Consider the following 17534-nt stretch of genomic DNA (forward strand, 5'->3'; position numbering starts at 1 on the left):
TTGCAGATTTTGAAATCTTAAATATAATTTAAAAAACTAAAATATTAAAATCCTCACAATAAACAAAGTATCAAAGGGGTAGCCGTGTTAGTCTGGATCTGTAAAAAGCAACAGAGAGTCCTGTGGCACTTTATAGACTAACAGACGTATTGGAGCATATTCACCCATGAAAGCTTATGCTCCAATACGTCTGTTAGTCTATAAGGTGCCACAGGACTCTGTCGCTTTTTACAACAAACAAAAAATATCCTATTAAAGCAATAGGTCTTCAGCAACTAACTACAATACCTCTGATTGCAAAAGCCTTGATTTTCCAATGAGGGTCAGTCTGCATCATCTTAAAGAGGCACGTTAGCACCTGAGGTGGAAGGATACAGCTATTAGTAGATATTATCATCATGCTTTATTATTTATATAGCATCATATAAATGTGTGATACTTTACAGGATGTGACCCACACCCAATAATGAACAAATCACTGTCCTAAAGAGCTAACAGCCTAAAGGCACAAGTGAAAACAATACTGGACACAACCCGCACACAGACATACAGGATAGAGATGGTGATTTGGGGAGAAGAGCCAGAAGACCCCTCCAAATGGGTTTTATTGCAGGGGCATACCAGGTTTGTGTTCATGAGCAGTGTGACCTCATGAGTGTTAATTTCTAGAGGAAGTCACTTATTCTAGCAAAAGCCCCCATGGCCCTCCAGATAGGGCACTGTTTCCTGCAGAATCCAGTACCTGCCTGGATAGTGCTAGAATTACCAGTCTGGTTGCTTTTCCCTGTTTTAATTTGCAACTGAAGGCCACCACCTGCATTTGATTTTACAGTGGGACATACACATACTGTACCAAGAGCCTTACTTCCAGGGTTCTGCTCTGGGTTCTAACAAGGGACTGCAGAATTGAATGCAAACCTGAAAAAATTATGATTCTAAAAGTTAATCAAACTTTTCCAAGCCTTATAGAAGTTCCCGTTTGATTAGCGTTCTGGGTGAAGGTTTGTGTAAGTGGGGTGAGAGGAGGCAGTTCTTTTTGGCACAGAGAGGTTTATTCAGGGCCGGCTCCAGGGTTTTTGCCGCCCCAAGCGGCGCAGAAAAAAAAAAAAAAAAAAAGCCGCGATCGCGATCTGCGGCGGCAATTCGGCGGGAGATCCTTCGCTCCGAGCGGGAGTGAGGGACTGTCCGCCGAATTGCCGCCGAATAGCTGGATGTGCCGCCCCTCTCCGGAGTGGGTGCCCCAAGCACCTGCTTGGCAAGCTGGTGCCTGGAGCCGGCCCTGGGTTTATTGTCCACTAGATCCATTTTATGTACCTGTGGGCAGATTCCCAGCATGCATGTTTCTGCCCAACATTTTAGAGATGCATGGTTTTCTTATTGTATATGGGAAGAAATACTCACAACCCACAATAATTTAACTCTTTAGTGCCATCAGTCCCTGTCATTTTGTAAGATAGAAACTATCAAAAGTGAGTGATGCACATAAGCACATCCCATCTTGAACAAGGAACACAAAAATTAGAATTAGCATTAATAAAGGGGAAAAAATCTTGTTTTTCCTTTGTGTTCAGGATCTTTATCGGGCTTTTTTATTTATTTATTTTTTAATTACTACTTACCATTTCATCTTTGATCCTGAGTGCTCCAGCCGTAAGGCAAGCTTCTCTTCGGACTGCAACAAAGTCATTGGAGAAGCACTGAAGGAAGCCTGGGAGCAACTTCGCTGTCATAAGCCGTAGCCAGCCAATCAATGAGAGAGCTTCCACCTTCATCCGGCAATCGCCTCTGTTCAGCTTCACCCTGAGAGGAATTTTGAATAAACAACTGCTGGGCCTGGTCTGCATGGTCCAGACAGATGCACACAAAAATGGGAGAATTATCCTGACTGGGCATTATTATTCATTACATCCCTATTAGAAGGTTCCTCTCCTGTTCACCGCCCATTTAAAAAAAAAAAAAAAGACTCAGCCCTTTAGTCCCACTGTAATGAGTCCCAGCACTCTAGGGGTCACTCCGTGTAACAGACCTATATTTAACACGTCACATAGGATCAGGCCTGTTATAGCACTGGTTATGCCCAATGTGAACATTCAGAGACTCCTTACTGCTGGCAAGCGTTTCCTCGGAGTATAGAAGGGCTGCCTGTGAATACTTACCAATATATTCACATATAAGCTAACCCACATATAAACTGGACAGAGCCCATCATTTTGTAAGACAGAATCTAACAAAAGTGAGTGATTCATGTAAGTGGGCTCCACAAAACTTGCCCCAAACTCCTCTCTCTTTTTAGCTGCTGACCCATGACTTGTCTGGCTTTCAATGTTGCCTTGGGTCCCAGAGTTTTCTTTTCAGCCACTGGATTAGTTATTCCCTAACTCTGCCATCACCTCGCTCTCTCATGTTTACCGATTGGGGTGGTAAGTGGATCAATATAATTGATCTACACTACTGGGCCCTATTATAGGCTGAGCCCATGTTAGTGGGCTGAAATTTTAATGTAAATATCTTATGCACAAATATATACAGTAACTGCTTTCCCATGAGAGTTTCTAGGTCAAGTCAAGAACAGACGTACACATGCAAAGGGATGCGCTTGCAATTATTATGGCTGTAATTGTAAATAAAGAAGCTCCTAAATACAGTATGTATTTGAAAGCCTGGTTACAGTCATAGATTACGATTACAGAATATGCCATAATTCCAAATTATATAGTACTGTAGCAGCCCTGTGGGTAGTCCATTGACAATCTAGTGTCTAACTAGGTTCCACCATTTAGCAAAGGAAATACTAGTGCAATTGTTGCTAGGTAGTGCTACACTGATGGCAAAAGTGACCAAGAAATTTGGGTGATAATAGTTCAGATCTCCACTTCCCCATAGCAAATCTGCCAAGATGGTTAACTCTCACCTGAGCTGGTCGTGGACTTCTTTCCCAAGCTTCATCTGCCCCAGTGCCAGGGCAGCTGCCTGGCGCACCTCCACGTTCCAGTCGTTCCACATCAGCTGTGCAAGCTTGTTCTTCAGGTCCTATACATAAGATCATTACAAGGGCTGAGGTTGACTCACTTCAGCATTAATCAACCATTGGCTTTGATTCCAAAGACACTACTTTAGGATGGGATTTTCAAAAGGGCTTGGCACAGACCTAATTCTGCTGCCATTGAAGTGAATGGCGGAACTCATATTGGGCAAAATTAGGCCAACACTGAGTGCTTTACAAATCCCACCCTTAATGCACTGCCTTCCAACAGTATGTGGCGAAGTCTGAGTCCATCCAGGCTCACTGTAGCCAAGAACCTAAGGGCCACACTTGGAACTCAGTCTTGCAGTGTGGTGAATGTCCAGTTCCTACTGACATCAGTGGGCACTCATCACCTTGCAGGATCAGGTCTCAAGTTTGCATTAAAATGATTGTATCAAAAATAAAACCCCAATATGTTGGGAAACATTAGGAAAGTAATAGATAATAAGATAGAAAATATCATATTGCCTTTATATAAATCCACGTTACACCCACATCTTGAATACTATGTGCAGATCTGGTCGCCCCATCTCAAAAAAGATATTGGAATTGGAAAAGGTACAGAAAAGGGCAACAAAGATGATTTGGGGTATGCACAGCTTCTATATGAGAAGAGATTAATAAGACTGAGACTTTTCAGCTTGGTAAAGAGACGACTACGGAGGGATATGATTGAGGTCTATAAAACCATGACTGGTGTGGAGAAAGTAAATAAGGAAGTGTTATTTACTCCTTCTCATAACACAAGAACTAGGGGGTCATCAAATGAAATGAATAGGCATCAGGTTTAAAACAAACACAAAGGAAATATTTCTTTACACAATGCACAGTCACCCTGTGGAACTCTTTGCCAGAGGATGTTGTGAAGGCCAAGACTAACAGGGTTCAAAAAAGAATAAGATAAGTTTATGGAGGATAGAGTCCATCAATGGCAATTAGCCAGAATGGACAGGGATACAAAACCATGCTCTGAAGAGTCCTTAGCCTCTGTTTTCCAGAAGCTGGGAAGGGTGACAGGAGATGGATTACTTGATAATTATCTGTTCTGTTCATCCCCTCTGAATCAGCTGGCATTGGCCACTGTCGGAAGACAGGATACTGGGATACATGGACCATTGTTCTGATGCAGTATGGCCATTCGTATATTTGCTAGCACTTGATTGATGACTAGAAACTTCTGGTTAAGTTCCACCACCCCGCCCCTCAAAAAAAACCAAACAACCCTCTGCAGTTGATTGCCTTGTTCTCAACTATACAGTTAGAATGGGGCTGTGGTCACATTTTATTTGTTTACCAATTTTGAAACCTGTGCCTATCAGATAAGTCCCTAGGCATTGAGTAAAAGACATAACAGCATGTTAACTAAGCTCCTGAAAACAGACTGTGCACACCTTTAACATTCGCTATAGCTAGTCAGAAATTTTCCAGCAGAACATTGTTTAAATCTATAAGTAAATAGACTATTATTGAAAAAGCCATTATAACTTGCTTTAGCAACACAAGTCACTGTGTACCAAACACTGAAGAATTAATCACCAGTCTTGTTATAATGAACATGCTTTTATAAAGTTAAATCTGAGTTTTTCTAGTCAATGGATTGCATATAAAATAAAAAGGGTTAGATGTACACATAGCTGTACCGGCTCAGAATGGAATAATTATTTATTTGTATTACCCTAGTGCCTAGGAGCCTTAGTCATGGACTAGGACCCCATTGTGCTAGGTGCTGTACAGACACAGATCTCTATTCCTTCGTGCTAATGCAATCATTCAATGCAGAACTCCAAAACCTTTCTTATGCTATTAGTCCCCAAGCTGGAGGAAAAAACATCAACATTTTTTGTGAAGTTGTGTTGAGGAAAGTCATAACAAGAAATGATGCCTATTTCATAACAAACAAGGAAAACAATTGCTGGGTTGTTGTTTTTTTTACTTCAGTGCTTCTGTTGAAGGTTTTTTTGTTTTGGTTTGGTTTTAAAATGCCAACAACAGTTTCTGAGTGGAAAACAGCATCCATATCTTGGCACCAAAGTAGGTGTTTTCCCTCCATATTTGATAACAGTAGCATATTGGGTATTGTTGGTTTGGCATCAGACATGCTGGCTTGTTGCCTGAATACACTAGCGAGGTGATCCTTTAACAAGAGATCACATCACCACCATTTTGCTTAGATTAAAACACAATTAGTTGATATTTTCTACTCTGCTATGTAAAACCTTCCATTTAGAGGAACATAAATAGAGAGCTGCTTCCTTTAGCAGCAGCTGTCACGAAGAGCAGTGTCCTGTCTGAACTGTGTAACCTGCAGCTGAGAAGAAAGTACTAGAAGCATGGGCAGTAAGAAGGCCCAGTCCTGCTCCTACTGAAGTCAGTGAGAGTCTTGCCACTGACTTTAAAAGGGAGCAGGATCAAGGCCATACAAATCTGTGAGTAGTCAGTACAGAAGAGTCACAAATGTGTATCTTTAACTTGCCCAGAAGGTGTCACTACAGGGCAACTCCTCATTTGTGGAAGGTCAAAAAAAGGATCAATTTCTTCTATATCTAAAATACACTCTGGTACAGCAAGCCAGTTCCATTAGGACCCAATCATGCAAGACATTGTGCACCTCTTGAGAGCAGCTGAGCACCCTCCACTTGACTGACTTCAGTAGGAGTGGAGGGTGCTCAGCCCCTTCCAGAATCAGCCCCTTCAAACCACCAGGAATTAAACTTTCCTTTTTCTTCCAAATATCTTTGGACAAAGGAATTATTTTAATCTAATCTTATTTGATGTTCATATTTGTATATCACCTATTCTAAATCGTCTATGGAATCAACTGTACCCAACAATGATGAGTTTTTAGTGAAACACAATGAGGAAGATGGGCCCAGGGAAAATATTGATAAGGAAAAAATATTAAGTTGGTTGGGATCAGCTATTTCCATTAACATGCCTTTCTCGGGCTTTCTAGGACAATATGGAGATCCCGTCTTCCAGGTGAGTGAGGACTAACTGGAGCTTCATAGACACTGTCCTTTGTGTGTGTGGTGTTGGCAGGAGTTGCAAAAGAAGGTATCAATGCGTATTTGGATAATCAGGATAATGCGTATTTGGCTTAATCAGGATAGGTCATCCACTGGACCCTCCTGATTAGAGGCAAATCCAGCCCTTCCTCCATGAGTGTGGAGGGCTCCCAGGCTGCATGAGAGGGTCAGAATCTACTGCACAGAATGTCTTTAGAGTTGTTCTGCAGACTGGGGAAGGGGATCCCTCTCCCCAACCCCACATCTCACAGCAGCCACCTGTGTGTGAGAAGCCCCAGAAACAGGAATGGCCCAAATCTGGAGATAGTCCACATACATGAGGAGGCAGATTTAAGCACTAATGTTAACTCCTAGAGTTTGGAATTTTTTGTCTTGCAAGTCCTTGATTTCTTGACCCTAATACTAGTTTTTGCATATAATTTAAGTTATAGATCCTCAGAGACAGAAGCTGATCTGATTGGTTGAAATACATAACAAGTTAGCTCTCTAGGCTTAGTTCTAAAGGCAGAGCTGAGCCCTTACTTTGCTGCTCTGAGGGTATGTCTACACTATGAAATTAGGTCGCTATTATAGAAGTTGATTTTTAGAAATTGATTTTATATAGTCGATTGCGTATGTCCACACTAAGCGCATTAAGTCGACGGAGTGCATCCTCAGTACCGTGGCTAGCATCGACTTACGGAGCGGTGCACTGTGGGTAGCTATCCCATAGTTTCCGCAGTCTCCGCTGCCCATTGGAATTCTGGGTTAAGCTCCCAATGCCTGATGGGGCAAAAACATTGTTGTGGGTGGTTTTGGGTATATGTCGTCAGTCACCCCTCCCTCTGTGAAAGCAACGACAGACAATCGTTTCGCACCTTTTTTCTGTGCAGACATCATACCACGGCAAGCGTGCAGCCCGCTCAGCTCAGTTCACCGACACCGCTGCTGTTATGTCCTGGGTGCTGCTGGCAGCAGACGGTGCAGTAGAACTGCTAACCGTCGTCATAAATCGCTTCCGCTGCAACTCTGCTCTGCTGCTATTATCTCAATAGCAAATTTCTCCATGTTGTCTGTCATGTGCTCCCAGGTACGTGCAGTAGTGTAGCTAGCGGGGTGTAGGGGAAGCAGCCGCTTCCCCTCAGCACATGTTCCATAAGCGGCGCCTTTCCAAAAGCGGCTGGAGGAGCGAGGGGGGGCGCAGACTGGGGGCCCACAGCGCGGCCGGCAGTCATGGGAGGGCGGCGGGTGCGGCCGGAGGAGTGGGGGGGGGGCACAGCATGGCGGTGGGCAGCCACGGCCGGAGGAGCGAGGGGGGAGGCCACGGGGATGGCACGGCAGGGCCGGAGGAGCCATAGGGGAAGGAGGAGCGGTGCAACCGGAGGAGGAGCCAAGGGGGGCATGGCTAGAGGAGGAGCCGGGGGGGGGCACCTTTTTTATGTTTGCTCCCCCCCTCTTAGACGCTGGCTACGCCACTGGGAACATGTGTTCTTGGGAAATGTGCACAGTGCTAACTGTCATTCTCCTCCGCTTCTGCTGCAACTCTGCTCTCCTGCTCTTGCCTCGATAGCAAATTTCTCCATGTTGTCTGTTATGGGCTCCCGGGTACGTGTGTTCTTCCTCGGGAAATGTGCACGGTGCTAACCATCGTCCTCCACCGCTTCCGCTGAAACTCTGCTCTCCTGCAGACGCCATACCATGGCAAGCATGGAGCCCGCTCAGCTCACCGCTGCTGCTGTGAGCATTGTAAACACCTCGCGCATTATCCTGCAGTATGTGCAGAACCTGCAAAAGCAGGCGAGGAGGCGACGACAGCGCGATCACAATAGTGATGAGAACATGGACACAGACTTCTCTCAAAGCATGGGCCCTGGCAATTTGGACATCATGGTGATAATGGGGCAGGTTCATGCCGTGGAACGCTGATTCTGGGCCTGGGAAACAAGCACAGACTGGTGAGACCACATAGTGTTGCAGGTCTGGGATGATTCCCAGTGGCTGCAAAACTTTCGCATGCGTAAGGGCACTTTCATGGAACTTTGTGACTTGCTTTCCCCTGCCCTAAAGAGCAAGAATACTAAGATAAGAGCAGCCCTCACAGTTGAGAAACGAGTGGCGATACACCTCTGGAAGCTTGCAATGCCAGACAGCTACCAGTCAGTCGGGAATCAATTTGGAGTGGGTAAATCTACTGTGGAGGCTGCTGTGATCCAAGTAGCCAACGCAATCACTGAGCTGCTGCTATCAAGGGTAGTGACTCTGGGAAATGTGCAGGTCATAGTGGATGACTTTGCTACAGTGGGGTTCCCTAACTCTGGTGGGGCGATAGATGGAATGCATATCCCTATCTTGGCACTGGATCACCTTGGCAGCCAGTATGTAAACCGCAAGGGGTACTTTTCAATGGTGCTGCAAGCACTGGTGGATCACAAGGGACGTTTCACTAACATCAACGTGGGATGGCCAGGTGCATGATGCTCGCATCTTCAGGAACTCTGGTCTGTTTGAACAGCTGCAGGAAAGAACTTACTTCCCAGACCAGAAAATTACCATTGGGGATGTTGAAATGCTTATAGTTATCCTTGGGGACCCAGCCTACCCCTTAATGCCATGGCTCATGAAGCCATACACAGGCAACCTGGACAGTAGTAAGGAGCAGTTCAACTATAGGCTGAGCAAGTGCAGAATGGTGGTAGAATGTGCATTTGGACGTTTAAAAGCTCGCTGGCGCAGTTTACTGACTCAGTTTGTCCTTAGCGAAACCAATATTCCCATCGTTATTACTGCTTGCTGTGTGCTCCACAATATCTGAGAGAGCAAGGGGGGAGACGTTTATGGCGGGGTGGGAGGTTGAGGCAAACCATCTGGTGGCCGATTACGCGCAGCCAGACACCAGGGCGATTAGAAGAGCACAGCTGGGCGCCCTGCGCATCAGAGAAGCTTTGAAAACCAGTTTCATGACTGGCCAGGCTACGATGTGACAGTTCTCTTTGTTTCTCCTTGATGAAAACCCGCCCCCTTGGTTGACTCTACTTCCCTGTAAGCCAACTGACCTCCCCCCTTCGATCACCGGTTTCAGAGGCAATAAAGTCATTACTGTTTTCAAATCATGCATTCTTTATTAATTCATCACACAAATAGGGGGAAAACTCACAAGGTAGCCTGGGAGGGGTAGGTGAGGAGGGAAGCACCGGGTGGGGTGGTGGATGAGGGGAGGAGGGAAGGACAAGGCCACACTACAGTTCAAAACTTATTGAATGCCAGCCTTCTGTTGCTTGGGCAATCCTCTGGGGTGGAGTGGCTGGGTGCCCGTAGCCTCCCCACCGCATTCTTGGGCGTCTGGGTGAGGAGGATATGGAACTTGGGGAGGAGGGCAGGCGGTTATACAGGGGCTGCAGCAGTGGTCTGTGCTCCTGCTGCCTTTCCTGCAGCTCCACCAGATGCCTGAGCATGTCAGTTTGCTCCCCCATTAGCCTCAGCATTGCATCCTGCCTCCTCTCAGCATGCTCCTGCCTCCTCTTATCACATTCATTTAACGCTTTCCTGGACTCTGCCATTGTTTGCCTCCACACATTCTGCTGAGCTCTTTCAATGCAGGAGGCCTGCATGAGCTCTGAGAACACGTCGTCGAGAGTGCAGTTTTTTTGCCTTCTAATCTGCACTAGTCTCTGGGACGGAGATGATACGGGGAGCGTAGAAACATTTGCAGCTGCAGGAGGAAAAAAAGGGAGAGTAGTATTCAAAAAGATACATTTTAGAGAACAAAGGGAAGACTATTTCACACTGAATCAAGCGATTCACATTATATAGCACATGTGCTTTTGGTATAAGGTCACATTTTGCCTCTTATATTGAGTGCCTGCCAGTTTGGTGTGAGACATCACATACGCTCGGCTGGGCAACAGAATTCGGCTTGCAGGCAGCCATGGTAAGGCAAAGGCTTTTGGCTTCTTCAACCTTCATAACACGTGGGAACGGTTTCAAACAGCAGCACCCTCCTTTCCCATACCAAGCAAAGCCCGTTGGGTTGGCCATTTAAAAGGAGGGGCTGCGGTTTTAGGGTGAATGTGCAGCACAATCCAAGCCCCTCCCCCCCGACCCAATTCTCTGGGATGATCGCTTCACCCTCCCTGCCCACCGCGTGGTTAGTATCAGGGAAGATCCCTGTCAGCCAAAAATGAACAGCTCAACATGAACGGGCCTCCCTCCACCGCGTGGCTAACAGCGGGGATGTTGTTTGAATGCCACCAAAGCCCGGGCCCATTCGCTGTAATGTTTTGTTCTGCAATGATTCCAGACTATTTGCTACTGGCTTGGCGTGGTAAATTACACCTCTATCCCAATATAACGCTGTCCTTGGGAGCCAAAAAAATCTTACTGCGTTATAGGTGAAACTGCGTTATATTGAACTTGCTTTGATCCGCCGGAGTGCGCAGCCCCGCCCCCCTGGAGCGCTGCTTTACCGCGTTATATCCGAATTCGTGTTATATCGGGGTAGATGTGTAATCATTAAACACGCTTGTTTTTAAACCCTGTATTATATTTACAAAGGTACACTCACCAGAGGTGCCTTCTCCGGCTTCATGGTCCGGGAGCCCGGGTTGGGAGGGTATTAGCTCCAGGGTGATGAACAGTTCCTGGCTGCTGAGGAGAAGGGATTCTCCGCTTGCCTGCTGTGCGCTATCCTCAACCTCATCTTCCTCCTCCTCCTCCTCCTCCTCATCTTCCTCATCCACAAAATCCTCATCCCTATTGCGTGAGACTCCAGTGGTGAGATAGTGGTAGGGGCCACCCCTAGAATTGCATGCAGCTCAACATAGTACTGGCATGTATGGGGCTCTGACCTGGAGCGACCGTTTGCATCCTTTGTTTCTTGGTAGGCTTGCCTCAGCTCCTTAACTTTCACGCAGCACTGCTGTGTGTCCCTGTTGTAGCCTCTGTCCATCATGCTCTTGGAGATTTTGGCAAATATATTGGCATTTCATCTTTTGGAATGGAGTTCTGCCTCCAGAGATTCTTCTCCCCATACAGCGATCAGATCCAGTACCTCCCGTTCGGTCCATGCTGGAGCTCTTTTGCAATTCTGGGACTCCATGGTCACCTGTGCTGATGAGCTCTGCATGGTCACCTGTGTTGATCAGCTCGCCAGGCTGGCCAAACAGGAAATGAAATTCAAAAGTTGCCGGGGCTTTTCCTGTCTACCTGGCCCGTGCATCTGAGTTGAGAGTGCTGTCCAGAGCGATCATAATGGAGCACTCTGGGATAGCTCCTGGAGGCCAATACCATCGAATTGCATCCACACTACCCCAAATTCGACCCAGCGAGGTCGATTTTAGAGCTAAACCCCTCGCTGGGGACGAGTACAGAAATCAATTTTAAGAGCCCTTTAAGTCGACAAAACAGGCTTGGTCGTGTGGACTGTTGCAGGGTTAAATCAACCTAACGCTGCTAAATTTGACCTAAACTCGTAGTGTAGACCAGGGCTGAGTTCTTGATCTCCACAGCACAAGATGTGCAACACCAGTGTCTGGGGCCTCTTTGGAGAAAGGCATTTGCTTTCTCAGAAATTGACAGTGTTACACAGATATAGGAGGCAGCCTCTCCAGCTTTTGAAGGGACAATTTGGTAAAGGCTTAGCCAGGTTGCTAGCAGGAGGCACATTTTGTTGGTGGGGAGGAGAGGAACTACTTTGAACAGCTGTAATATGCTAACAGACTTTGAAAGTCACTTATGTCTAGGAAGCTTGAGGCAAGACTTACCTGGCTTACATACCCACGGATACGAGAGAGCGCTCTGCAAGCCAAAATCCGATCTTTCCACTGACAGCTGTTCAGTTTGGCTGCCAGGAGGGAGTAAACCAAGCTCTGGAAGAGGGGTAAGTTGTTTACAAACAGTGCAGGGTACAACAAGCACAGTATGAACTGGCATAGCATCTAGATCACAAAGTAGGAGCTAGTGGAGAAGGCTCAGGCTCACCCAGAAAGATCAAGGGCTGCCCACAGTATTTTATAGAAATGTTGCCTTATGCTACTTTGCCTAAGACTATTGACTGACTCTTGGTTGGCTAAAGAGGGAAGGGTTTTATGATACACTGTATAGAAAAATCACCTTATAACCTCCCCCCTAATAAACCATCATGACAAATGAGAAGAGGATTTTGGCTTCTTTAGAAAGACCAAAGTGAGGGTGATGAAAGACGGTTAGAACTCTGCTAGAATCTCTCTTATCATAAAGGAAGTATCATGGCCATGGCTCACAGACAGTTGGGGTAAGGAAATGATGAACCTTTGTATCTTTTAGGGCCTGGGAAATTAAAGCAGCAGAAACTCTTGCTGTGGGGAGTGACAGATGGATAAATAGCAAAATTGGTTTTTCAATTTAATTTACTTTTATTTTATTTTTTTACTATATTTTCCAATCCAATAATAAATTACATTAAATGCAGAACCAAGAGACAAGTTGCACCTGCTCTCATATGACTGAGGCTATGTTCTACACTGCATACTTCTTGCAGCGGTGTGTAAGGTATGTGTAACTGCATGGACAGTGAAAAGCAGACTGCATCCAAACTGCAGTATGTAGCTATACGTGTCAGTGAAAGGCTCCAGCAGCAGCCAGGTAGCAAGGAAAGGCTCAGCACTGAGGAACTGCCAGAGCCTCTCCCCACTGCCTCCCCTTGGCCAGAGCCTTTCCCTGCTGCCAAAGTCTTTCACTGTGGCAGGGAAAGGCTCTGACAGCTCCCTGGGTGGAGAAAGACTCCAGAAGTGGGGAGGCAGCAGGACACTGCTAAAAATAGCAATGTAGACAGGGTAGGCACTGCTTGGGCAAGTAGAGAGCCCTGTAGGGTACATACCCGGGAACTTACTTACAGGGTTCACGCATGTCTTTACTTGCCTAAACAGTGTCTCACCATTTACACTGCTATTTATACCCACGCGTGGGGAGGGCATGCAATGTATGTATTCTACACACCGCTGAAAGGAGCATAGACATACCCTGAGAAGACCTGAGATAGAGCTTTGAATAAAGTAAGAAATAAACCATAGCAGAACAGACTCTGCCCAAACATTTCTTGTAGAGTGTGAAAGTCACCCCTGTGTAGAGGTTCAGGCTAAGGAGTTAAGTTGTGCTGGACCTCTGCATGGGGTGAATTTCACCAAGGGAGACAGAGCCAGAAGGCAAGGCTGATCCCAGCCACACAGATCCTTCCTCTCTTTCTGTGGTGATTCTCTCCTCCCCAGCAATGGTACCTACCGAGCGTTCGCTGAGCTGAGTTAATAGAAGACATGCTTGCTCCTCTGTGGTGCCATCGTTCTTATCAAACATCTGGGAAAGGATCTTTTTTACTACAGGGAAAGTGGCAATGCCCTCCAATGCTAGGCACTGTGCTGCTGCCCAGCTGTCTTCAGAATTACCTACCAACAAGGGGAAAGAGAGAGGAAGTTACTGTACAGCAGAATATATGATGTCAATGCTCTTCCCATAGCACTTTCTTTAGTACATCTCAAAGCACTGAGAGTTCAAACCCCCTGCTCCCTCCAGCACTAATGTTCCATGCTGCGTTGTACAATACCCCAAGTTTGGGCAAAGCCCCCAGGCTCTCACCGCCCAGGTCCTGCAGAGTTGGCAAGCAAGTCATGAGGGCAGAAATATCTTATGCCACTCAACAGTGACCCCATGAGGCTGACTAAGCAACTCTGATGTGCTCCCAAGGGAGATATGCCCCATGAGGTACAATAAAAGGAGGCCTCTTATTGGGTGGCAGGAAGTGTTACTGGGGTTACAAGAAGTTGTGGTGTGGGGGAATTGTATGGGATTCTTTGTGACCCTGTTTCTGATGTAAAAACTCACAGTAGGAGGGAGGGAAGAAGGGAATTATGCCACACAGTGTAAGTCTAACCTTCTAGCAGTGATGTCATGATTCCTAAGGTTAACCAGGACCAACCTTGAACAAATCCTTGTTGCTAAATTCTGTTGCAAATGATAAATCCAGTAATAGGTCTACATGTTAGGCCCATACAATAAGTTTTCCATCAATGTCAGGGGATAAGCAGCATTAATGGGAAGATGCCTAACTGCTCTGCTCAGCACCAGGAAGGAGTGTTTAATGACTGCACTAGGGAATTGGTAGCCAGGATTTCCCATTTCTATTGCTGACTCTGCCAGTAACTTGTTCTGGGCCCTTGTACTCGATGATTAAGTTATGTGCCTCTGTTTACTCTTAAATAAAATGGGACTGATACTTACCAACCTCAGAGGAGTATTGTAGACTGTAGTTCATTAATGTTTGTAAAGCATTGGGAGATCTTATGATTAAAGATACTAGGTAAATGCAAAGAGCTGCTATGGATTGGGCTAAACCTTGTTATGGGTCAGGCATTGCTGCCACCTTCCATTCAGAATAAATGTAAAGAAGCCATTGTAACCTGGTAACTGAAACAATAGCAGTAGCATCCAAAACACAGGCACATGGAAACACTAATGAGAAGCTGAATCATGTAACCTAAGGGTCTTAAAATGCCAGGACTAGGCTTTGATTGGTGAAATTGTGTGTGTGCGCATGTGCACATGCACACCAGAGAGAGCCTCAAGATGAACTGAAGCAAGACAGACTGGGAGAGACAGAGACCTCATGGACAAGCACAATGTATGACCCTGGGAGGAGCAGGGACGCGGCACGCTTGGGGGAGGGGGCAGAACTGGGTGGGAAAAGGGGCCTGGGGCAGGGTGGGGCCAGGAAGAGGTGGGATGGGGTGGGGGCAGGGTCTGAGGCAAAGTGGGGGGTTGAGCACCCCTGGGGCCCAGAGGAAGCCGGCGCCTGTGGTTCCTCGTGTGTTTGGAGAAGCAGGACTTTGTACATTACTAGTAAATAACAAGATTAAAAAAAAACACCACCAGAATCCATCATCAATTTCTACTCCCAACTGGAACACCCTCAAGGCTCCAAACTGTGACTCATGCTTGGGTCAACAGAATTATTAATAAAACATTAGTCCAGAAAATGGCACCAAGCGAGTGCCACTGCTTCAACTAAGCCTCTTAGAAATGATAGAGCATTAACCACAATGTCACCTTTGAAATGTGACATGCACCCAGACTCCTGAGATAACTAATTTAAAAGGAGTTTCCTCTTTTCCTAGAGCAAAACTAATAAATACCAGACACCTGTTTCTCTTCATAGGAAAGTCACCCAAAATATCTGCAGTTAGTTGCTGGGGCCACAAACTTCTTTCCAAAGTATCTCTGCAAGGTGTCAGCTGGACACAGTATTCTTCACTTTCTGCCTAAAATGTAATGTAGTATTGCTGTGCACAGTGGAACAGCTACGAAGCCCCAGTCCAGGAGGAACTGAATGTCTTTCAAGGATCAACCAGATCACCTCCCTTCTGTCTTGAATCAGAATGACATGAAATGGGTGCATGGAAGCACTGGTGGTTTAGCACATTACACTATCTTACAGAGGTTATCAATTCCAGTACCAGGCTCCTGGGGGCTGGCAGGACATATAATGTTCAGAGGCAGTGCACTCAAACTGGGACAGTCCCCCTTCCCTCGCTTTCCGGTAACCCACTCTGCTAATAAACTGAATGGCTCTGGCTGGTTCTAGAGGGAGCGGCATCCAGCCTTCTCAGGCTGAAGTGTGTAGCTGCAAAGCAGGGATTTTTCAGTTGATGAAGGTGTAGGAGAAAAGTAAACAACAGAGGGAAGCAGCAGTAAAGCCACTTACCATGTACCAGAGCTTCCTTCATGATCATTTGTGCCTCATCGTTCCACATCCCTATGGTGTAGTGGCACACGGCAGCTGCCATTCTCACGTGGGCATTCTCATCCCTCAGAGTCTCTCTAAGCAAAGGCTGTAGTTCCACAGGCACATCCTGAATAACTGGGGCCTTTCCAATGCCATGTAGCCCTACAACTCAGGAAATAATGAGCTCTGAATAAGACAGCAGCTTCTCTCTCTCTCTCCCTCTATTACCCATACAGAAACAGCAACATGTTTTCTATGCATTTGCCATATGGAACTTTTGACTAAATGTTCGATTTACAAATATACAGCAGTACCAATACTCTGCCTTTCTCAAACACCCCTCCCCCCCGAGGATCTCAAAGCATTTCACACCAAAAATGAATTAAGCTTTACAACCCATGGAACGGTAGCAAAGTATGTTCATCCCCATTTTACAGATAGGGCATGTAACTTGCCCAAGGACACATCCAGAAGTCTATGGCAAACCTGGGGATGCAATCTTATCTCCTCACTCCCACCCATGTGCATTAACCATGAGACCATGCGCCTCTCATAGTTCTATATATACAGGATATCACATCTGGAGCCGAGGGGACGTGTTCAGAATTTGCATATATTTGAAAATAAGATTAATCAAACCCTTTGAATTTAGGGTACTTAAAACATGTCATTTATGAAATGACTTTAAAAGACTAGGCCCAAATGGAGCATTCTTATTGGCTGCCAGTGATGTCATATAACACAGCTTCCAATAATATTCAGTAACTTCAGGGGTCAGGCCATTACCTTGTTTTCATTCATAAACTATATTTCATAACAACAATCTGATACATCACATTAACAGTGTAAGTCAACAATGTCAAATTAGGCTTCTCTCACCTGACTCCTGACTGTCACTGTCTAGTCTGGGTCGCTCCAACACTGCAGTGGCACAGGTTATTAGAGCTGTGACCCGAATGACATCATGTATATCTGTAAGGGCCCTCATTAAGCCTTCAATAGTTGCATTCTGCCACCGGGGAGCTGAGCAATAGAAAGGAAGGAGACAGAAGAAAATGTGTTCCGATAACAAAGAACTGGAATCTTTAACAGATCTACCAACTGTGAAAATGTCTCCCAAGGGAATTGGTGGAAGCTTCACCTCTGGATTCATTTTGAACTGGACAAAGCATTGGAGACTATCCAGGAGAGAACAATCCTACACTGATGGGACTGGATTACATGACCTCTTGGAATTAAAGATATTATTTATTGTTAAAGACCTATGAATAGGAAAGAGTTTAAAAAAGGTGATCAGAGACTGCCAGTTCCTCTTGCATGACCCACCAAGCAGACTAATGGCTACCTTCAGCCACTATAGACTAGAAAGACTGTAATTTCAATAAGCACATCTACTCACTCAGCTTCCAGGCGTTCTTCCACTGCTCCAGCATAGTTCTGAGGATATGTACTTGCTGAGGCAGGACTTCTTTAGGTTCCTTGTGCTCATTTCTCCCTCTCCTGGCCTTTGCAGGAGATGACTCCTGGCCCCTTTGTGCAAAGTCATCAGCAAGGGTAGGCAGAGCAATCCAACGGAAGGCTCCCCTCACAGGCTTCCGAGCTGCTCAGACAACATTATTAGAAACAGATTAGCACCAGCCCACTTTATCCCTTGCCCAAAACAATCAGCTAAGAAAGACCACAAACCTCAGTGCTTTTGAAATAAATTGTACGATCCCCTTCTTGTACCTAGCCTTCTCGCACTAGCCTCACTGAC

The 17534-nt window shown here is 45.9% G+C and overlaps 1 protein-coding gene across 2 annotated transcripts in view; it reads right to left on the reverse strand.

The window, feature by feature from the left end:
- Positions 1 to 17534, reverse strand: part of HEATR4 (HEAT repeat containing 4) — a 73286-nt gene that overhangs the window by 25786 nt on the left and 29966 nt on the right. For both annotated transcript variants that reach the window (XM_054024994.1, XM_054024995.1), the window contains exons 5-12: positions 17178 to 17378; positions 16658 to 16801; positions 15758 to 15940; positions 13285 to 13445; positions 11790 to 11894; positions 2912 to 3030; positions 1620 to 1800; positions 289 to 358 (exon numbers count right to left, since the gene is read on the reverse strand). In XM_054024994.1, the coding sequence (XP_053880969.1) occupies positions 289 to 358; positions 1620 to 1800; positions 2912 to 3030; positions 11790 to 11894; positions 13285 to 13445; positions 15758 to 15940; positions 16658 to 16801; positions 17178 to 17378 (1164 nt within the window). The remainder of the gene's footprint in view (positions 1 to 288; positions 359 to 1619; positions 1801 to 2911; positions 3031 to 11789; positions 11895 to 13284; positions 13446 to 15757; positions 15941 to 16657; positions 16802 to 17177; positions 17379 to 17534) is intronic.

This window comes from Malaclemys terrapin, chromosome 4 (genome assembly GCF_027887155.1).
Source record: "Malaclemys terrapin pileata isolate rMalTer1 chromosome 4, rMalTer1.hap1, whole genome shotgun sequence".
Taxonomy (NCBI): domain Eukaryota; kingdom Metazoa; phylum Chordata; order Testudines; family Emydidae; genus Malaclemys; species Malaclemys terrapin.